This window comes from Chenopodium album, chromosome 25 (assembly GCF_948465745.1).
Source record: "Chenopodium album chromosome 25, dcCheAlbu1.1, whole genome shotgun sequence".
NCBI lineage: Eukaryota > Viridiplantae > Streptophyta > Magnoliopsida > Caryophyllales > Amaranthaceae > Chenopodium > Chenopodium album.
Genome location: NC_137858.1, coordinates 2,711,880 through 2,733,948, shown reverse-complemented (window position 1 = coordinate 2,733,948; position 22,069 = coordinate 2,711,880). Strand labels below are relative to the sequence as shown.

Genomic DNA, 22,069 nt, shown 5'->3' with positions numbered 1-22,069 from the left:
TTTCAATGCATCCCCATTACCTCTACTACTGAAAATTTGTCTTCTTAAATGGAGCAAAATTTCAAATTAAAAGAGGTGGGAACTTCTTTGAGGTTTCTTATTGAATGAAAGATTAAATCTGTCCTTAACAAGTTTTTGATCGATTCAGATACAACCAAGTTGCTTATGTTTCCTCCTCTCAAGAACACCTTAAAGAGGTCATTGCCGAGGGCCCCGCCTCGAGGAGTAATTAGAAACTAATGGTAATAGCAACAATTGAGCAAAGAAGGTTCAATTGGACACCTGAAATGTCATTTCTTAGCAAGGCCACATTAGGCAACCAATATTGACGGATTCAGTGGCCTACAACATCACATCACTAGTTCTTGTTGTTATATTGGACTTCGAGAGCTTTAGATTTTCAGAAGATTTGAGCCTCTGATCCTAAGGTCATTTTCAGGGTTTTAGCTCCGCACCTAAATGTTTGATTAGAAATAGAAATAACCAATTTAAAGTATCTATCATATGGGAAAGTGGCCCACTGTTTTAGAGCAACTTACATTATTAAGAATATGATTATACATATTAGAAGCACTTTTCAATTTGATTTCCTCCCAAGGCGAGAATGCAAGATTGTACCCAGAGACAAGGGAGAAACGGAAAGAGGCGAAAATTTTACGAAAATTTTCTAAAGATAGAACTTTGGCCCTGATTGTGGGTAAAAATTTCCGATCAATCTGCAATAAGTGGACAAGAACATATTCCAATCCTAGATACCGTACAGTAGAATAGTAGAAAAAAACAGCACAACTAAAAGAGATGCAACGAAGTGATCAGATCATTGTGAACACTGCAAGAAATCATACTACCAAAAAACTTGTAAACCAGAAGTTCTTATTACTCCCCCAGTTAAAGAAGCACACACTAAGACAAATTTAACAAATTCAAATTAACATAATGGTTCCAACAGACAAATGCAAAGCGTTTGCTTTGACCTTAAGTAGCAAGAATTTCAATTTTCATTGTCTGCTGCAACAGTTAAACATTGAAGAATGAGTTGCCATTTTATACACAATGGAGGGAGGGGTCCTTATCCCCCACCTACAAGGCAGACTAACCCATAGCATACTTCTGCGTCCAGCTCCTTGCAGTTGCTTCATACTTTGCTCGGTCTGTCTTGTACATATGAGCGATCTCTGGCACAAGGGGGTCATCAGGGTTTGGATCCGTCAACAAGGAGCAAATTGAAAGTAATACCTGAATACAGAAGCAAAAAACTTTAGCCCAACTGGATAAAAAGGTAAACAGATCTGACGGAACTAACCGAGAAGCAACTGTTGGGCTTACCATATAGACTAGACAAATATCAACTTATCAATCAATTAGGAAACCAAAAGATGGTATAAACTAGTTACAATCAAGAATTGTTGGTGTTTGTCAACGGGCAAGGGAGAAAGTAACAGACGACTGAACAAGCCCAACTTAGTTGATCCAGTCAATTTTAATGTATTTCACCATCCCAATCAATTTTCAGGCAGGCCATCCAAAAGCCACATACAAAGAAGTTTCCACTAGGGTCTGAAATAGACTACCCCATACATAGTATTAAAATAAGGGAAACGCTAAGGGCCCAATACATTGCAAGATATAGCCAATCATACTTTACGCAAAATATCAATCAACATGCTCTGAGCACCAACAAAATAAACAATAAAATTAAAAAAATTCTAAATCAGAACCTTAGATATGGTCAATGCAGGACTCCACTGCTCCTTTAGAATGTCAAGACATATGCTACCATTGCTGTTGATATTTGGGTGGAAAACCTTTGTCCTGAAGGCAACCTGCACAAAATTGTTCAAGGATAAATTAACAAAGATGCAAGCACGGCCGAATGGTAAACAAGACTTAAGCATATCACATATCAACAGAAATTTAGGAAGCCTGACAAAACTACCCACCACCTTCTCTACAATTAACCAAACAAGGAATGTTGGCTAGCAAGGAATAAATTTTACAGCCTAAGATCACAAAAGATAAAACACCACTTGCAAGCTCTACGAATCTACGACCCAACCATCTTACCAAGATAATGAAATCATGTATAACATCGAGATACAAATTTTTATCAAAAGCTAGAAGATTCCATTTACAAAATCAATGCTCAACTCTTGCACAGGAAGTAGCAATATACATGGATCCAAAAAAGGTTGAATACAATCCAAATTGAAGGAACATCATTACCTTGGGTGGTTTGAATGGATAGTCAGGAGGGAAATGGATTGTCACTAGAAACACTCCCCCAGCATACGGGCTATCTCCAGGACCCATTATTGTTGCTTGCCAATGAAACATGTCTTCAGCAACAGGACCTGTGACACAAACAGAATATTTACACACGTTTCAGGTCAAACAATTCTCTAAACAAACAAATAAATGTAATCAGCTCCTTCCACTTCATCTCATAAACATAACCAGCACAATAGCTAAAATGTGCACATAATGACCTGAAACGGCCGGAAGGACATATTTCTATAGATGGGGGAATTCAAGAGGATGATGCAAAAATTTTCAAAATATAAAGATTGTAAAATATACAAATTATCAAAAGCTAGCTTAAACTTTTATTAAAAAATTTCAAAAGGCTTCTTATTTACGGAGATAAAAACTTCATTGATGTGCCAAGACACCTTGGTAGTGTATAAATAATTCTAAAAATGTACAAGGCTAGTAGTTAAGCTTTAAAAAAAAAAAAAAAAAAAAAAAAAAAAAGTGTAGCATGGATCTTTTCTGGGATCAGTACAAATAAAATCTGCATACGACAGTATGAGCATATTCTAAACAGTAATAACATACGACAGTATCAACAGAAAACTGTCACAATATCTCTCTTCCAAGCATACGCAAAATCAGAAGATTTTAAATAGTGATCACTCAGCTATCAAAAACAGAAAAGGTATAGGAAATGTATAAACACCTGTTGAGTATTAAATACTTCCAAGAATGGCCACCTGAAAACCACAAATTTAACTTCCAAAGTAAATATATTTTTCTATGTGAAGTAGATTCAGACATTCTACCAGTATTTATAGTAAACAACCTCAAGGAAGATATTGGATGCCATCAACGAACCTTGTATGTTCAGACGGTCATAAATACACTTTTACTCCTGTCATTTCAGATTTCACCGTCTTCCTAAATTAATCTCATATACTAAAAAAGCTAAGGTGATTCTTTTGCCTACTCCCACCTTTTAGAGGCAAGATTGTTGAGAACAACATAAAATCAATACCTTGTTAGGTTCAATCAATAAGCAAAGGATTACGGACATCAAGAGTCAAGAGAAGAAAATTATGCCTATGCACTTCTGTAGGCAAAGCTCCAGCCTCCTATCCATCATTTCCAGAAAGTAATTGAACAAATCATGAAAGTCGTCCTATAATACCTTCCTTCCCCCCCCCCCCCCCCCCAATCCCACAGATCGGACACAAGTCTACTGACAAAAATCCAAGTTTCGTGAAATCACGTTCAGGACAAGGAATAACAGATCACTATACACTAAAATCTATCACTGAGATAACGATGCTCGTGTGCACCATGGGTTCTTTCAACCAATACAAACAAAATCTCTGATAGTGTTCCGATGAGTATTTCTCGAAGTAAGCAAGCAATTGCACTTCCACCGATAATACTTGACAAAACACATGAGATTTATACACTATAAAAGAACAGTGCATCCCGATTCCCACGCTAATTTCTTCCAAAACTTATGCTATTCATGCACGAAAATGCAGTGTTTCCTGCTACTTAAGGTGCTACCACAGCACCGGCACATCTTCCCGTCAATTAAGCCATCCTTCAACTCTATATCAATCTCAAAAGTACTTCTCAAACTTGTTATCATTCTTTTCTTGCCTTTTTTTTTCCTTAACTGCAACTTTACCTAAATTAAAATGTTCTTTAAACAGCTAATCTATATTTATTAACCAATAATAAGTTTAATATGGGCAAAGGTCATATCCTTCCTTGCTACCGAATCTAGAGATAATCTAGAGTTAATAGAATAAATCAAGAAGCAACAGATTTTCAAGACCCCTAAGTCCTACCCTTACTTCCTTACCTTACTCCGCCGCATACCTCACACACATCTGCCAACAAAAATCCATGTCTCCTAAAATCATTCAAGAAAAGAAATCATTGTTCACTAAAATCTATCACCAAGATAACCTCCATGCTCATGCATCCTGAGCCTTTCTTACAACCAATATAAAGTAAATCTCCAATTACATTCCAAAATTTCCAATCAGGGTGATACATTAGGAATATTTTTTAGCAAGCCGTAAGCAAGCAACTGTTGCCTCAACCGATAATACCAGAGAAAACACAGTGTGATTTATTAACTTTAACATAAAGATAACAGTTTTAAGGAAAGTCAGGAGCACCTCAATTCCACACTTCTATTACTACTTCCGTTTCATATTATTTGCAACAATTTGACATAAAGTAGAGAGGAAAAATGTCTAATCGTTGCAAAATAATATGAACGGAGGTAGTAGTTATTCGTGTGCAAAAATGCAATCATGAAACCAAATATGCAGTGTTTCCTGCTACCTAAGGTGCCAACACAATATCGGCGACACTCAATATTAATATCATAAGTTACTCCTTAAACTTGCTCATAACATTTTGTCCTTGGTTTTCTCTTGCCTTGGCTCAAACTTCTCTAATTTAACATACTATACCAAGCTAAAGATGTTCTTTCAACAAGTTATCTATATATAATCATCAATGAAAGATTCAATCGAAAAAAAAAAAAAAAACATAACAAAAAAGTATTACTATAAATTCCCACGACACCTTAAAATGGAGTTCTGAGGTCACTAAACATCACAAAAACGGAGTACTACTTTTTGTCATCACTTTCCTTTTACGGAAAAAAATCAAATCAGAGCAATTTTCACATGCACAAAAATAGATAAAACAAAACATAAAAAAACTAAATCAAATTTAAGACGAGATTAAAAATATAACTCTAACAGATCTCACAAGAAAAAACAACAAAAGCGCTCTGAATCCAATGACGAATTCACATAAACAACAACATATCACGTAGAAAAAAGTAAAATCACAAAAACTAAGAATTATCAGCAGCAAAAAAAATTACAAAAATTACAGAAAAAATTAAAAAAATAAAAATAAAAAATGTTTATACCAGCGCTGCAAGAAGTAGGAGGATCTTTCTGAAGATCCTTGAGCTCCTTCAAGATCCGCTTGGACGCCATCGTCGGAGAAAGAAACCCTAAATTTGAGAAGGACGGCGAAGACGGAGGTTGAAGAAAGAGGGAAAAACGAGAGTTGAATGAGGGTTGAAAAAATATGGGGGAGATTGATTTGGTTTTAAGGCTTTAAATTGTGAGGAGGGCTGCTTCTTCTTTACGCGTACCTGATTTTTGGGGGGCCTACTTTTCTGATTCCATATTCTTCCTTTCCATTTGCGGTCCGATTTTTTTTTTTTTTTTAATGACCCGATTTAATTATTTTTAGATGGAATCTTTAATTTGCTTCCTATCCTGCCATTTGCTTGTGGGCTGGTTTTTTTTAAATTTTGTTAAAGCAAGTGTTGTGCGGTCCAATGCTATCATAGTTGTTCGCCTAATTGCGTTTGAATTTATATGCCTTCATTCGAGTGGCACAATCATCAATGCCGATTTTAATACAAATTCTTATATGTGGCTGGCCACACGGTGTAACCAATTATCATGACGTTATTTTGCTAATGATATAGGGATTACTTCGTTAATGATATACTCCGTATGAATTACTTGAGTAGTGTTACCGGGGTTATTTTGTCATTGTTATAGGGGTTACTCATTTAGTGTCATAAGCATTGCTTTATTTTTTTACAAAGCGGCCATATGGTGCGGCAATCCACACACAAGACGCGCTGGTAATCAAACAGACAAACACTATAGCTTATGGCTGCACCAATCTGCTATATCCATAATCCATGATTAAGAGGAAAATTAAGGTAGAGGTTAGTAGTTTTATCTGCATTATTTTCATGACAAATTGGAGATGTACGTTCATATTTATGTCAATTAATTTCATAAATGAATTAAAAAAAAGGTTAAGAATTCATTCATTTAAATCAACATGAGTACTCTCGAAATATTTTTATAGAAAATTTTAGAAACATTTATATTCCATGTATAACTTGACCTTGTGAATGTTGTGATCGTATTTATTTACTAATTCAATAATGCATGTGGTGATATAATTATTATACTTTTTCGGCATAATTTTTAATTCAATTTCAAGAGAGACTTGATGAAAAGGAAGCCCGTGTTATTCTTTAACTATTGGTGCACAAATCTAATGTACTTAGGGTCTGTTCTGTTCACCTTATTTTCACTTATTTCAGGTGTAATAAGTTCAGATAAGTTTAGTTAAGTTCAGATCGGGTCTAATAAGGGTTAACCAAGTACAAATTACATCTAAAATAAGTTTTAATAAGCTCTAATAAGTTCAGATCAGTAAAAATCAGGTGAATAGAACACACCCTTACTGTACTAATTCAAGCATGCTAATTGCCAACACTTTGTCAAATTGTGACATCACTGACATGTTTTGAATATCACATTAACGGCTTTGCCTAAATCTCATAAATAGGGAAAGATAAAGCATTTTCCAAGTTCTTGATCCATGTAAGTTTTAGCAGCTAATAGATACTCGTAAATAAAATCATTTGCTTAAAAACGGGATCAAAATTGGCTCATTTTGATTTGATATGTTGGATGGTGAGCTGTCCAAGTATTACTCCGTATTAATATGGAAATGATAATAATACTGTACTCCCTCCGTCCCTAAATTACATTCCTCTTTGGAAATTTACACGGGAATTAAGGAGGGAAGAATAAGACAAATAACAATAATTGGATAATGCAATGGGAAGTACAAAGATAGAGTAGTTATTACTCATGACATGTCATCAATCCTTTGCAAAAAAAAAGGACCAATCACATGCTCCTAATTGAAAATTTTTAACCAATCATATTCATTGTAATTTGGCACAAGGATTATGAGTGAGATTAGGTAAGGATGAGTGAGAAAGCATTAAATATAAAACAGAAAAAGAGAGTTGATTTACTAAAAAAACTTACTTAAAATAGAAAGGAAGAATGTAATTTTGGAATACCCAAAATAGAAAGGAGGAATGTAATTTAGGGACGGAGGGAGTATTATTTAACAGCCTTAATATTTGACTAATTATTGTAGCAAGACCAATCTCATACATTGAATTTCAAAGGAATGAAGGATAGATCAATATCATCTCTTAACAAAGTAATAAATCACAATTGATTATGAAAATATGCTAACCTTTTATGGCATATATTAACCAAAAGTAGATAAACCAAAATAAAATAAAATGAAGATATCAAAACTTGTTATTCAATCAAGAAAAAATATGAATATATCATCTATATAGCATTAACTATTGGAATGCAATGTAAAACAGCTATCCATTACCCAAACATGACAAAATATTACTAAAAAAAAGAAGAAGAATAAGTAAAAAAATTTGATCTTGTCACACGGTATTAATTTGTGTGGATCCAACTTTGTGCTATAAAATGTTGCCCATTGAAGAATTGCTACTTTATGACTTTATGTTAATCCTGCAATAATAAAACCATATTAATGAGTTATTTGTCTATTTGTATAAATTTAATCACAATTTCACATGATATGTTAAGTGGTGTAAAATTGATCGTGATATTTTAGAGTTTTTTCCCCCTCCTTGTACGTACTTATAATTGGTAATATTAGGCAACATTCTTCAACATATCATGTCGCAATTAGTACTAATCCATGTTATAAATTTTTATGACCAAACAAGTTGAAATTTGTCATTTTCTCCCTTTCACATTGCAAGTTCCTAGAAAAGTATATATATTTAACCATGCATTGACTTCTAGCTCATGATGACACAAAATTTTAAAGAGTAATTAGCATTTGATAAAACATACGGAGTAACAAGTTTTTTTAACCCTAGAAAAAAAAAATTAAAATCAAGCCGAATTGTAAATGTGTTCCATATAAATGTACACATACGGTCATATGTAGCATTATTTTATTTGCATTCTAAGTGACCTTTAATTTTTATTAATTTGATTTTAATCTATAATCTCAATTATTATTAATCCTTGATAACTGATAAAAGACAATTAAAATTAAGTTTTATTTCTTACCATCTCAAGGTATTGAAAGAACATGTAGGAGAAGTTTTGCCATCATTAAGTTGCTTCAAAGAAACATCACCACAATTAACATTCACCGGAAGCATCCCAATTTTAGTCTTAAACACCCCAATTCCAACCTTAGTTTTTACCGCGGCATTTACCACCACCTGCTCACTTTTCACCCTATCTTTTAACCTCTTTCCCGTCGTCGAATCCACCACCCCTTTCGCCACCACCGCGGTAAATTTCAACAACGTAACATTATTCGCAGGCTGTATAAACGCATCCACCGTCGCGGACCCCAACTCGGTTTCCTGATCAGCCGTCAAACTCACCTTAGTTTCACCATAGTAAATTTTCATTTTACTATTAGGGTTTTTCACCTCAACACGGATAATAATCCGGGAGTCCAACACCGCGGTTCCATCCGGTTTAACCGATACGTTAAACCGGTCAAACTCAATGGGACGGAACCGGAAGACCGGGAGTTTGGGCTGGTACCATGCGTAAAAGATACCAAAGACGGCAACGATGATGAAGAGGAGGATGCAAAGGAAGCAACAAAAGCAACGACAACAACAGTTACTTCGTTTTCTCTTAGGTTGGTAATATGATGGAACAGGTGGCTTTCTTGGTGGAGCGACTCGAGGTGGTGGTTTCGGAGGCGGTGTTGATGAGTCTTTGAATCCAGGTGGTTTCTTTAATGGTACATCTGCCATTTATTGTATAAATTATTGTAAGCAATAATATGGTGTAAATATAATTAAGATTAAAATGAATGATGAATTATTTTGTAGTTAAGAATGGATGAAGAATGTAGGAGGAAAGAGAGAAAATGGGAAAACAAGGATGTAGGGAGAATAATGAGAGAAAGAGGGGGAATAAAAGAGCGAGGAAATCGTGGGGGGATTATAAATTTGAGGAGAATGTAAATCTGTTACTAGCTGGACGAGTTGGCGAGCATGCAATATTTCATTTTCATTTTATTTTGACAAAATATTTGATTTTATTTTAATGTAAAAAAAAAAGGTTTCTTTTTTATCCCTTTTGATTTTTAAAATTTTTTTTTTTATGTAGAATTATAAATACATGAATTAGAATACAAATACGTAACAGCTAGCTTTGTAATTTTTCAAAGAAAATAAAAATCTCTTTTACGATAATTTGGCTTGTATAATTTTTTGTTTATTTTATCTAAACTTATTGTAATTTATTTTAGTTGTATCTTTCAAAAAAAAAAAAAATGTAAATTGAAGTTAGACAACTTTAACCATCAATGCTTATCCGAACTAATTTTTTTGCACCTACTTTATTTGAAATTATTTTTCTTTAAATAAGTGAAAGTAAGGTGAACTAATCAAACATGTCCTTATTGTAAATTTGTTAATTAATCATCAATAATTGGTGGTATTGCAACTGAAATAAACTTACATGTAATAACTTTGTGAATTAAGTATATAAACATTATTGTTTGTGATAATTGAATGCGATAATTGGAGTATTAATTTTATGTATTTATATTTTACTACCTTGTTTGCAAGGGATACATTTTTCTTATTTCAAGTTTATCTGAATCTATTATTACTCTATGTTGCACATATTTGAAATGGTCATACCAGCATTGATTTTTTTTCTTTTTTTTACAGAATACCAATAAATGAATAATGATGTTTCAAATTAAAAATACTACATACATATAATATTATTTAATAATGAAATCAAAGTTGATTGTTATAATGTTATTAGTAGAAGGGTACTTGTAATTCAGTAAATTAAATTTAGCAGAACGAAGAGCCTTGGACGACCGTTGGACATGTAAGTAAGTAGGTGACACTTCAACATATGACCACCGAAGTATAAGCCGGCCTCCAAATCAATAATTTATAACTAATCACACATTATATGTTTAACAAAATAGCTTATTTTAGTAAGAGCGTGCTTCTTTCAATAATTACTCTAAATTAACAAAATGTACGTATAAAATATGAACGAAAAGAATCACTCTAATACGTGGTTAGCATATTTTTGCAGGTTGCATTATAATATTTATGTACTCCGAATATAAATTTACAGTATTATTTCTTCTAAGTTAATGGAGGCCACATTTTAGATCATCAATCATCACAATGAAAAAGGTGATTATTTTATGAGATTATGTAATATTCATATACAGTACTATGTTTATTGAATTAGACCCGTCAAAAAAATTAATAAAGCTTGTTGTTAAATTAATTATTCTTAAGATATGTTCATAAGGTTATCCTTTCTCGATCAATGGTAAATATTTTTGATATTATGACAGTGATTTTTGCTACTTTAATTGTGAATTAAGGAATGGTAAATGGTTGCCGACAGGGTTGGATCAATTGTACTTGTAATTTGGTTTGGATGAAAGCTTCTTCCCATCTTTGATATTATGATTATTATCTCTCTTAAGTTGTTTCAGTCTTCAGTTGAAAATTACAGACTTGGCAAAGTAAAAATGAAAATAAATGAATTTGAGATAGATGATATAGCGATGAGTCATTTAGTGATTTTGTATGTACCCACGCATGGACTCAAATTTTGATCTCTTAATACGAAATATGTTTTTTTCTTTAAGGTTATTAGTTAATTACAAAACTTTTAACTCGGGTCAAGTCATATTCTATTATTATTTTACTCATAAGCTTATTAAGATGAAATAGACGAGTCATTTTTATTATTAAGTATATTTATTATAGTATCTAAGGTTAGTTTAGAGCAGGTGGGTCGAGTTAGGTCAACTTCAAGTTATATAGTTTTAATAGCGTTTGAGTTTCAATCTGGACTTTTGGTGAAGTAATTAGGTATAGAAAAATATTATAGGCATTAAAAAGTGATCCAACCTGAACTCAACTTAATTTGATTTGACCCTAAAGTAACTCAAAATTTCAATTTGTATGTTCACAATGATTTAGTTTGACTCAAAGTTAAACTAAACCCGACTTGAATTAACCGAACCCAATCATCTGAATTGACACTTAAGAGAGTTAGAGATGGGTGCGGTGGAGTAATGGGGCCATTGATGGGCTAATAAGGGGGAAAAAAAATAAAAGATGGAGCAAGTAGAGCTTAATTGGGCCAGTGATGATTATTCTAATGAAGCAAAATTGTTGAACCCTTGCCTTAATTCTCAATCGGGTTCAACAATTTTCCTAATTCTCTCTCCTTTCTAGTCGAGTAGTCTGCAACAGCCAAGCCATAACAGTGTAGTAGCAGAAAAAGAAGGGTAGCAGCAGTAATGGAGTTCGTCAGCCCAGAAGGTCTCCGCTTAGACGGTCGTCGTCCATTGGAGATGAGGCAGCTTCGAGCTCAAATTGGCGTTGTGTCTAAAGCTGACGGGTAATTTTTGCAGTTTTTTTCAGTTGATTTTTGGAATTGCAGAAATTTATTGAAATTGTTGAATTTGGAATTGAATGTAGTTCAGCTGTTTTCGAAATGGGCAACACCAAAGTCATTGCCGCCGTTTATGGTCCTAGAGAGGTGTTCTTCTCTCCTTTTAGTTAATTGAATTATAATTGTATTTGTTAATTGCAATTTGTATTTCTAGATACTCAATTTGTGATGAATTCTCTGATTAATTTTAATTGTTCTTGTTACCCTAAAATAAGTATCAGAAAAATTAAATTCTGATTAGGGCTACCAAGTTCTTGCAGTTGATTTCTGTTTTTAACCGTAGTTTTTAGCTGATATTTGAAAATAGTAGTACATGTTATGGGATTATTTAGCTGCTGTAAGTTTATTGTATTCATGATTGTGTTATTGATCATTGGAGGTTGGAAGATTGCTGAATTTTGGCCTATTTTATGGGTGTTTAATGTAAGTTGATCTCTTTTAGGTTGAAAATAGAGCGCAGCAGATGAATGACCAGGCATTGGTAATAGTCTCTTCACACACTTCATCTTTGTGTTTATGTTGAATTTGTTGGATTCGATTGTTTTACGTTTGTTTTATGATATATTCAGGTGCGATGTGAGTACACCATGGCTAATTTCAGTACCGGAGATCGTGTGAGAAAACCAAAGGGAGACAGGTTAGTCTTTTCCTTGCTTCGTTTTTAGGTGAATCTCATACATATTGAAACATGTTAATCTTAGATGCATGAGCTTGTGAACTCTATTGTAACAACAAGTTCCTAGAAACTATATATAGCCTAATACTATGATATCCTTGCCTTCTGTTGAACTGTCAGCATAATTTGTTTTTGAAATTTTTTTCCCTGTTCTTTGTTGTTAAATCCTCCTGCAGTCTGTGGATCAATAATCTATTTATTACGTCTCTTTCCTAAAACCAGACCCTCTGTCATCTTCCCCTACCTATTAACATATTCCGAGGCTTTCTAAAGTGTGGACTCAGAGGAACTGGACACGATTCTGGCTGACTACTATGACTTTCTGTTCTTAATTCATCTGTCTGAATTAGAATGATTGTCCTTACACTCTTTCAGCTCACCTTCTTTATGGATCCTGTGCCAGTTTTATTTATCTCTTACTACATGTTAAATCTTATCATCCTTCATTACATTAATTTTTCTTTGGTTCTTGTGATTCCAATCAAGAAGTAGGAATGTGAGCTATTGAATCCAGCAAAACTAATTAATACTACGGCTACTTCTCAATCTGACCACAATACAAATCTTATAGTGAGCTTTTTGAAATTGTAATTAATAACCACCCTTCGACATTACATAAAGTGCTAAAATTACGATTTTGGTGATTCTAATCTATCTCTCATACAATCATCAAGAGTGCTATACCAGTCTCTTGTATATATCCATATATCCTTTTAACGACAATTGCTATTAGTTTTAGAATTGCTTATATAAAATTTACTATTTGTCAGACGGTCAACTGAAATATCGATGGTTATTCGGCAAACTATGGAGGCTTGCATAATGACAAACCTAATGCCTCGTTCCCAGGTAGCAAATGATCAACAAGCTTATATGAACTTGGTACTGCCTTATTATTTTTTCATTTATTGATTATTTACAATGACCAATTCAAATCATTGCAGATTGACATTTTCGTCCAAGTCCTCCAAGCTGATGGAGGTAACTATGGTTCCAGCATTTATATAGTTTCTGGATTTCTATTTCGTGCCAACAAAGTGCAATAGTCATTAGAATGTAAATGTAAAAGTAAATTTTAATGGATTGCTTTTTATCTGCCCCTCATCCCCTCCTTTGTCTATCTTGATCCCAAAAACTCAGTTCAGTATTCAACTCTTTCAAGGACATGACGGTTGAAATCCAATAAAATATGCTTCATGATTGTGAACACTGTTTGTAAGATATATCCTAAAGATGCTACATTATAGTTACTGAATAACAAATGCTACTACGGTCAGATATTTTTGCTCCCCCCACTCCTCTCAATAACTAGGAAAAAGGGGGACTTTCTATAGTCTGTAGTTGATTATCATGAAAGTTAAAATGTTGATAACAGATGATTTTTTGTGCCCTTACAATTTCATATTTGCTGAGGTTATGAACTTATGATGCTAATGTGATTTTATGTGAGGATTTGATGTATTCTGATTTGTCTGTGAGAATGTTTAAATAAGTTTTGAATTTTTTTGTTCTGCAGGAACTAGATCTGCATGCATTAATGCAGCTACATTGGCTCTAGCTGATGCTGGCATTCCAATGCGTGATCTGGTTACATCATGCAGTGCTGGGTATCTTAATACTACACCGCTCCTTGGTACTTTCTTCCTCTAATTTATCATCAAAATGAATCTGCACTCGTGTTTGCTTGCGCTTATGTTAACTATGAAAGTTTCTGATGGCAGATCTAAACTATGTAGAAGATAGTGCTGGAGGTCCTGATGTTACTGTAGGGTTTCTTCCTAAATTGGACAAAGTAACACTTCTTCAGGTTATTACCCACATCTCTTGTTTGCTATCAAGATTAGTTTTTCAGGAGGGGCAGGAATGCTCTTGGCCTCTTTGAAGTTGCTGTTTTGCATATGTAGATTATTGTACGAAGCCTGTGAGCTTTGGGGATTTTTTTTTTCTCTACACCATATGGACCTCATAGCATTTTGATCTCAGAGCTTTTAGTTGTTTAAACGATGTGCTGTTATTTGAAAGTCCAAATTCTTAAACATTGGTTCTGCCTCTTGCTTGATGCAGATGGACTCAAAGTTGCCCTTGGATACATTTGAAACTGTAATGCAGCTTGCGACAGAAGGTTGCAAGGCAGTTGCCAATTACATCCGTGAAGTAAGAACATTACTAGCCTTATTGTCTTATTCAAATGTAAATATGGTCATATACAGCTAATGCTTGGAATAGTTGCTTGTGTATACATGTTATATACCCAGCTAAGCATCATTTGTATTTGGTTGACAGATATTGCTTGAGAACACTAAGCAACTGCAGTATCGACGAGGTTCATAGCTAACGAGCAGCAAGAACTGAGCCACTGGAGATAGTTGAGGCTTAGAGATATGGGTTGGGCTTCTATTGTAATTCCTCGCCAATTAGAAAGATATGAATTCAAGGAGCTGCACCGTATTGCTTCAGTTGTTCTCCATTGGTTTAATTAATGAGAATTATTACTAGCCTTTAAAATATTCTTAAATCCTCGTATTATTTTGTTCAACGAACTGATTTTATCAGATGTTCTTAAAAGTTGGTAAGCAAACATTATTCCCCAAAAAACTGGGTAAGGTCACCAAGAAAGTACGCCCGCATGCTTGTGGTGTACTAAATTTTTAAGGTTTTAAAACTAAACGATTTTATCAGATGGAGGGTATTATCACGCACAGGAAGATCAACTTGAAAGCGATCACCTGCTTACTGCTGGTTTTAGGTAGTATTCGTAGGATATACAATTGTACATTGAATGATTGAATACTTCTCGTATTTTCTTGCTTTGCTCTTCAGTATCGAAGACTTGATGAAACCATTATGTCACGTTGAGATATAAAATCCCCATTCCCTCCCCCTTAATCTCACATACCAAACGCCCCATAAGATTATGTTGTACTTCGTATGTTTTTATAAAGTTTAAATGAATCATGGATGTATTGTGTATAGTACTATAGTTATTTGTTAAATAATCTCAACATATTGAACTCCGCAATCATGAGATTTGAGCCTAATTAACAAAATTATCAGATCTAGATTTGATTTTTCTCTCCAAAAAACAAAGAAAGAATGGTTAAATATTATAATTTGACAAAATTAACATATCAATCAGAGTGGCGCAGCGGAAGCGTGGTGGGCCCATAACCCACAGGTCCCAAGATCGAAACTTGGCTCTGATATAAATTAGAGAAGGCTTCCTGCCAATTTTTTTGCTGCACCTTAATCTTATAAAAATAAGATACATTAATATAGTTTTCTGCAGTAATATAAAATTAAGATATACGGAGTAATATTATAGCAATCTCAAAGTCGTCCTATTTTTTCATAGATTAACTTCAATGCATTTTCTGCTGGAAGTAAAAAATGTTCCAGCATTTTACTCTATTCTTCTATCTATTTTGTTTCTGACATCAAAATTCCTTACATTATAAACTGAAATACTTCAGTATTAAACTACTACTGTAAACTAGGAATAACTATATTGAGCTGCATTGATTTGCACTTTGGAACTGCCTTATTTATGTATAGGAATTCAGCTTTCTTAGAAACGCACTTTATGCAGATCAAGATGATCACTGCAGAAGCTTGAAGGCACCACTACAATCTCTAGCCGGCCTGTCCATTCTTCTCCAGGCTTCAGCGTGATGGGATGCTCGACCACTGCCCCATCAACACAAAGCATATGCTTGTACTCTTCATCCCCAAAATCAGTCATTGCCTTTGATTTTTTATCCCATGGGTTCCATACAACTGTGCAATATCAAGAAAGAAAAAACATCAAGATAATAATTCAATCTCAAGTGTTTTTTTTCAATGCAAAATATACAACATAATGCAAGCTCTTCTGCCAGTGCATCTTACCAACATCTGGTAGGCCATCCTTTCGGATCACAAATGTTCTCTTTTTTGCATGATCAATGACAGCAATAGCGTTTGGACAACTCAGATATACACGATCCACCTGAAAAGCCACAGGCAGGTATGAAAGCAGTGAGCAAAGTATTATCACAAGAGTGCCATGCACAGTCGTGTTCACAATATAATCTTCGGCAGCACAAGGACTAGGCAATAAGAGTAGACGGTCTATGATAGAATTACTCAAGATTTTATCAATAGAGATCTCAGTAAAGAAGCTAGCATATGATTAATGAAATGAGCGCATATAGTACCTCAGATTCAAATGTCAAAGCATCTCCTTGCTCAGTACAGCGTTCTCTGTGGAAGAGGTTGTCAAGGTAGTCTAGTGTTTCCAATCCTTCTATCCTGACCTCACTACAGAGAAAGGTAAGCAAGGATAACTGAATAAGAGATCATATGGCAAGTTAAGAAACCAACAGGGCCAAGGATAGTACTGAGGCGAAATAACTAAAGATGTCACAATTCTGTAGAGAACACAAGACAATTAAGAACGTGTCAGAATATCAATACAAGCAACAAGGTTTCGATACCTGATATCAGAAACTGACATATATGTGTGGTAGGCGAATGAGAAAGTAAATGGTTTTCCATTCACATTTCTTATGCGAGATATCAATGACAAACGTCCATCAGCCCCAAGAGCAACCCTTAAACGATACTCAAAACTGCAATAAGCAAATAAATTTAATTATCAATAAGTGGTTTGAAAAAAGTCTTAAGAGGCTGAGACACGTGACAGATGATGACAACTAAGAAACAGAAAGCATATCAGTAAAAAAAGGAAAAAACGGATTAGTAACCATCTAAAGCTCAATAACTCGTGACACAAAAACGGGTTACATATGAGCATTGAGAGGTTCAACAAGTATAGGAAGAAAGCTAAGGCACGTTTCATGAAAATGTCATGGTACCTGTGTGGCCAGCATTTGAGATCCTCTGAAGATGGTTTCAGAATCAAATCAACAAAGGATTTCCCTTTGGAATCATTTGGTGGCAGAGGAGGGGGATTGTTATCAATGGCCCAGACTTTGTTCCTGGCAAACCCATGTTGCTCAAGCGATCCACAGTTCCCAAACTTCAATGAAATTCAAATTAATATCAGAACCCGACTCAAACACACTAAAAACTTCTTTAAAAAATCATGGATGAAATACCAATGTACCTGAGGGAAACACAGCGGGATTCCTCCTCTCATAGCTTTTGGTGGCTTAAAGACAGCCTATCCATCACCAGAAAGTGAAGTGAGTCAATTATTGACTAGAGAAGACTCGCAGTTAAAAACTTGAAACTTTCAATGTCAAGGATACACATGAAGTGTGATTCAGAATTTACTCAACTTTCAATTGAATTTCATATAAATATTTTTTATAGCCATTTTTTCACCAAGATGCATTTTTAATCCCAAAAAAAAAATGTTAAGGCTTGGACAAATTCAGATTTTTAGGGATTGATGCTGGGTTAGATAGTGATTTAATTCGCCTCAAATCGCAAATGGGGAACAATAATAAAGACAGAAACTCAATAAATTTTCATTGTATAAATCCATTAGTTTACACCAAAGCACTGGCCAAAAATTTTGATAGATATATGATGTTCAAGATAAAAACATGGAATGATAAGAAAAATTGATTTACAATCAAATTCATGCTGGATTATATAGCAAAGTAAATCAATTCCACCACTTTCAAATCACAAATTCACAATCACAGATTAGATGCATAAATTAATATCGTTGATTAGATAATTATAAGAGTTACATCGAATTGTTTGCACTAAAAGTCCTCAGCAATAAACACTTACAGAAATCATACAGAAAAACAAAGCACCAAATTATTCAAATTTTATTCATTTACCTTACTGCTGGTAAATAAGAGTTCTTCCCCATGTTCATTTTTCCATGACATAACTTGTCCCCCATGCAAACTGATCTGTAAAATTGAAAAGAAAACCAATCAATAACCCCATTTTATTATTTTACACTAAAAAAAAATGGAGATGAAGAAAAAAAAAAAACAGAATCGTTTTCAATAGAACAAACAAAAACTAAGATTTTCCTTAAAGCTACAACAACTCTTGATTTGATTTTAAAATTAGTTTGAACTTGTGAATGTAAGAATCATTATTATTATAAAATAATATCCAACAACAATTCTTGTACTAAAACATCACCATCAACCTAGATTACAAAATGAAATCCATCAATAAAACAAAAACAAAAAAAATAGCACAAATAAAATTCATTCTATCAAAATCAATAACAAAAAACAAATTAAAATATAATTGAATTACAAAAATAAAGTAGAAAAATTAAAAAAAGATGAAATTTTTACCCTTGCAGAAGCACCTTGAGGATTTCTGAGAATAACATAAGGATTTCCATTCCAGTCAGAAGTGAGTTCATGAGCAGGCCTGTAATCCCAAACTGCAGCAGAGTGTCCCATTTTCTCTCTCTAAACTTTCTCTCTCTAAAAATATTTTACTTCTCTCTATTTTTTTTTCTCTCCAAATTTCTCCCCTTTTAAGGAACTAAAAATTGGATTGTGCAAACAACCCAATTGGTCAGGACTAAGCACGTTTCTTGTGACTATAACTTATGAATTCTGTGACTTCTAATTCAAAAAAAAAAAAAAAAATCAAAAATTACTCACAAAAATCCCAACTACCAATCCCTACTTTACTCGACTTTAATTAATAATCTTCAGCAATAAATTAACCCAGATCCAGAAAATAACAACCTTGAAATTTGCTTAAAAATGAATTTTTATTTTCAAAGGTACTCAAAATTATGAACCCAGAAAAATTAATTAAAACCCATAAAAATAAAACATTTGTCAAAAACCCAGAAAATAATTAACAGCACTCCTTCGAATTTCTGGTATCAATTTGCCAGATGTTGGCAAAATTGCATACTCCACATTTCCACAATAAGACAATCAAGATTTAATTTTTATTTTAAAGAGAATAAAAATTAATACTATATATTTTTGAACGATAATGTAACAAAAATTGTACTCACTATTATTATCTCATTAAATATGCTAACTCTAACTTTTAATTTACCACTACTAGTATATGAAACTTCCACGCCACATAAATTTATTAACTCTATTCTTTTTGTTTTCTGCAATTAGCTTAAAAGATTCTTTAAAACTCAGTTGCCAATTTGGATCTTATTTCCCAAATTTAGTAAAATTATACTGAAGAAATAAAGAACTAGCAACAAAACTTCCAACAACCCATTACTATAAATGGGAATTTTTTCCAAAAAATAATAAATATTCTATGAATTTACACAATAAAAATGACACTCCAGAAAAACTAACCTTTTGCCAAATTTGTGCGTTAAAGTAGAAATAAAAAAAATGTGATGTGTATATCAAAAATAAATCTAAATACAATGCACAAAAGATAGTAGATGTGTAAATCCAGCAACAAACGCAATTCAAGGTGCTAAAACTTAAAGCTGCATTTATGATTAAGTGAGAGGGATTATTGTAATTAACTCCTTAATTATTCACAAATGCAGCTGGAATCAGCGTATGAGAAGAGAGAAGAAAGATGTACGTTTTTTTTATTAAAAATAAAATTGTAAGTAAGTGTGTTTATTTATTTATTTGATGCGCTTGAAAAATGAGAATTTTTTTTTTTTTAAAGAAAAATGAGGAAGTTGTATAAACTAATATTGAACAAAAACGGTCAAAAATATAAATCTGGATTAAAATGTTATATGGGTCCATATTGTCTTCTTCAATTTAGATTCACTTTAAATGGTGTCGTTTTGTGTACAATTTTAAAAGAATAAGCTAATAGAATCTTCAACTTTTTTTTTTAATTTTAATTTTAATTTTAATTTTAATTTTAATTTTTTTTTTATGTTTTCTTAGACTCTTAGAGTATGAATGGGGTGAGTTCTATTCATATGATTAAACAAATTTCCAATTACTTTAAGGTTTCTTAATTAGTTTTGTGTTTAAAACTTTTAAGTAACTATTTTATATACAACTAGCCTTTTGGCTCGTTCAATGCACGGGTTATTACCTGGGATAATTATATTCATATGTAGGTATGCTTTTATACCAAGTAATTGTTTCTTTTCAAAAACTTAAAAAAAAAAAAAAAAAAAAAAAAAAAAAAAAAAAAAAAAAAAGAGTGAGGGTAGAACTGTGAAAGAACATGAAAGAATTGAGTTAGATATATATACATGAAGAATGTGGGATATGAAATGACATATTAGTTTAAATTATATTTAAAGTCTAGGAGATGAAAAGACAATTTTTATAATAATTCATATGTTTATGTAATGTGTACTAATTAATTGAACATTATTTGATTTCAAAAAAAAAAAAAAAAAATTGAACATTATTTTATGATGGTGGAAATGAAACACTTCATTTTCTTACTTGAATTTGCAAATTGTAGAATGCATAAAGACTTAAACATACATAATTAAGGGAGTTGACATGTGGCATATGGGGTTGATGAGTGACTTGTGAATTGTGATGCCATGTGTCATATGAAAAATTTGTGGTTTGTGTTTTTAAATACTAAGTATAGATATAGATATAGATATAGATAGATATAGATATAGATATAGATATCTTGATATATGAGTATATAAAATAGCATGAAATGTGGTTTTAAATTTTTAGAGGTAAATTTATGATTTTAATTTTAAAATAGAGACAATTACTCTTGCTATAATTGTTAGAATTAGGTATGATAAATTTAATAGAATGCGGATTTATTACTATTGTCAATTTGAAAGAGTGAGCAAGTCACTTCTTATAGAACATTTTTAAGTATGTATTTACAAATCAAACTATTCACTAATTTTATCAACTATTAAGTACTTAACATTCTTTGTAATTTATGTAATTTGATGATTGGTTAATGGACAAAATAAGAGAAAAAAAGAGTTGAAAAGGGGTTGAGTTTTGAATGAAATACAATCTTTTATGGTGTAGATGAGACACAATATTATACTTCGTATAAATTAGTAAATATGTAATGCTTTGTTTGAAGTAAGATTGATTTCAAATGTTGCCACTTGTAGCAAAGTCATGTTTATAATTTTTTTTTTTTTGCTTAGTGATACAAAACTGAAAAATTAAAACATTAGTACAGATATTTATTTCGCGTTTTTTTGAACTTAAATCTCAAAGGATAATTTTCTTGATCTAAAATACAATTATGAATATATGATACACCTATGAATAGTGCGTCCTCCATCTCATCATCAAGCAGGCTCTCCATCATCACCGCGTCCTCAATCTCCTCATCAATCATCAGTGCGTCCTCCATCTCATCATCAAGCAGGCTCCCCATCATCACCGCGTCCTCAATCTCCTCATCAATCATTAGTGTGTCCTCCATCTCATCATCAAGCAGACTCTCCATCACCCTCATCAATCATCAGTGCATCCTCCATCTCATCATCAAACAGGCTCTCCATCATCACCGTGTCCTCCATCTCCCCATCAAGCACGCTCTCCATCAACAGTGCGTCCTCCACCTCATCAAGCAGGCTCTCCATCATCACCGCGTCCTCAATCTCCTCATCAAGCAGGCTCTAATTCTCCTTCGGTTACCCATATTTGGTGGCAGGATGTATATAAGCGCCACACGGACATTGAAGATATGCATAATCAAGGTGTAATTAACAACAACGTAAAGTATGACTATTTTGATCCTTTGGATTGTATGCGATTTGTTTGCAATACTTATGCTTATATTCTTGCGTAAGTAATAGTATTTTTTTGCCTTTCGCTTTTATGATTTTGCCTTAATAATATTTAATAGTCATTTACTGAATTTA

At 33.1% G+C, this 22,069-nt stretch overlaps 4 protein-coding genes and 1 non-coding gene across 5 annotated transcripts; 2 read left to right on the top strand and 3 right to left on the bottom strand.

The window, feature by feature from the left end:
- Window positions 1-842: 842 nt before the first annotated feature.
- On the bottom strand, window positions 843-5,365 carry LOC145614939 (ubiquitin-conjugating enzyme E2 28). Its single transcript, XM_081670016.1, has 4 exons — window positions 5,192-5,365; window positions 2,224-2,351; window positions 1,719-1,823; window positions 843-1,236 (listed from the first exon to the last, which is right to left on the bottom strand). Exons 1-4 carry the CDS (start codon window positions 5,259-5,261, stop codon window positions 1,093-1,095), a joined length of 447 nt encoding a protein of 148 aa, XP_081526142.1. The 5' UTR covers window positions 5,262-5,365; the 3' UTR covers window positions 843-1,092.
- Window positions 5,366-8,224: 2,859 nt separating this feature from the next.
- Window positions 8,225-8,938, bottom strand: LOC145613134 (NDR1/HIN1-like protein 13). The gene has a single exon (XM_081668198.1). The coding sequence runs from the start codon at window positions 8,936-8,938 to the stop codon at window positions 8,225-8,227; it is 714 nt and encodes a 237-aa protein (XP_081524324.1).
- Window positions 8,939-11,329: 2,391 nt separating this feature from the next.
- On the top strand, window positions 11,330-15,095 carry LOC145614746 (exosome complex component RRP41 homolog). Its single transcript, XM_081669815.1, has 10 exons — window positions 11,330-11,582; window positions 11,663-11,723; window positions 12,079-12,117; window positions 12,206-12,273; window positions 13,083-13,161; window positions 13,257-13,293; window positions 13,829-13,945; window positions 14,034-14,119; window positions 14,377-14,466; window positions 14,596-15,095. Exons 1-10 carry the CDS (start codon window positions 11,482-11,484, stop codon window positions 14,641-14,643), a joined length of 726 nt encoding a protein of 241 aa, XP_081525941.1. The 5' UTR covers window positions 11,330-11,481; the 3' UTR covers window positions 14,644-15,095.
- Window positions 15,096-15,443: 348 nt separating this feature from the next.
- TRNAM-CAU (transfer RNA methionine (anticodon CAU)) lies at window positions 15,444-15,515 on the top strand. Its single transcript has one exon. It is a non-coding gene; the product is annotated as a tRNA-Met (tRNA).
- Window positions 15,516-15,603: 88 nt separating this feature from the next.
- Window positions 15,604-19,781, bottom strand: LOC145613252 (putative glucose-6-phosphate 1-epimerase). The gene is made up of 8 exons (XM_081668325.1): window positions 18,585-19,781; window positions 18,108-18,182; window positions 17,417-17,473; window positions 17,166-17,329; window positions 16,785-16,919; window positions 16,506-16,608; window positions 16,198-16,297; window positions 15,604-16,086 (listed from the first exon to the last, which is right to left on the bottom strand). The coding sequence occupies exons 1-8, from the start codon at window positions 18,693-18,695 to the stop codon at window positions 15,878-15,880; spliced, it is 954 nt and encodes a 317-aa protein (XP_081524451.1). The 5' UTR covers window positions 18,696-19,781; the 3' UTR covers window positions 15,604-15,877.
- Between the last annotated feature and the right edge of the window lie 2,288 nt (window positions 19,782-22,069).

Excerpts from the sequence above, each read along its gene's own strand:
- LOC145614746 (XM_081669815.1), top strand. The coding sequence starts at position 11,482 with ATGGAGTTCGTCAGCCCAGAAGGTCTCCGCTTAGACGGTCGTCGTCCA. Across the intron at positions 13,162-13,256 it reads ACCTAATGCCTCGTTCCCAG|ATTGACATTTTCGTCCAAGT; the intron begins GTAGCAAATGAT and ends AAATCATTGCAG. Across the intron at positions 13,294-13,828 it reads AGTCCTCCAAGCTGATGGAG|GAACTAGATCTGCATGCATT; the intron begins GTAACTATGGTT and ends TTTGTTCTGCAG.
- LOC145613134 (XM_081668198.1), bottom strand. The coding sequence starts at position 8,938 with ATGGCAGATGTACCATTAAAGAAACCACCTGGATTCAAAGACTCATCA.
- LOC145613252 (XM_081668325.1), bottom strand. The coding sequence starts at position 18,695 with ATGGGACACTCTGCTGCAGTTTGGGATTACAGGCCTGCTCATGAACTC. Across the intron at positions 18,183-18,584 it reads CTCAAGGTGCTTCTGCAAGG|ATCAGTTTGCATGGGGGACA; the intron begins GTAAAAATTTCA and ends TCAATTTTACAG. Across the intron at positions 17,330-17,416 it reads TCCCGCTGTGTTTCCCTCAG|TTTGGGAACTGTGGATCGCT; the intron begins GTACATTGGTAT and ends ATTTCATTGAAG.
- LOC145614939 (XM_081670016.1), bottom strand. The coding sequence starts at position 5,261 with ATGGCGTCCAAGCGGATCTTGAAGGAGCTCAAGGATCTTCAGAAAGAT. Across the intron at positions 1,824-2,223 it reads ATCCATTCAAACCACCCAAG|GTTGCCTTCAGGACAAAGGT; the intron begins GTAATGATGTTC and ends AATTTTGTGCAG. Across the intron at positions 1,237-1,718 it reads CTGCATTGACCATATCTAAG|GTATTACTTTCAATTTGCTC; the intron begins GTTCTGATTTAG and ends TTCTGTATTCAG.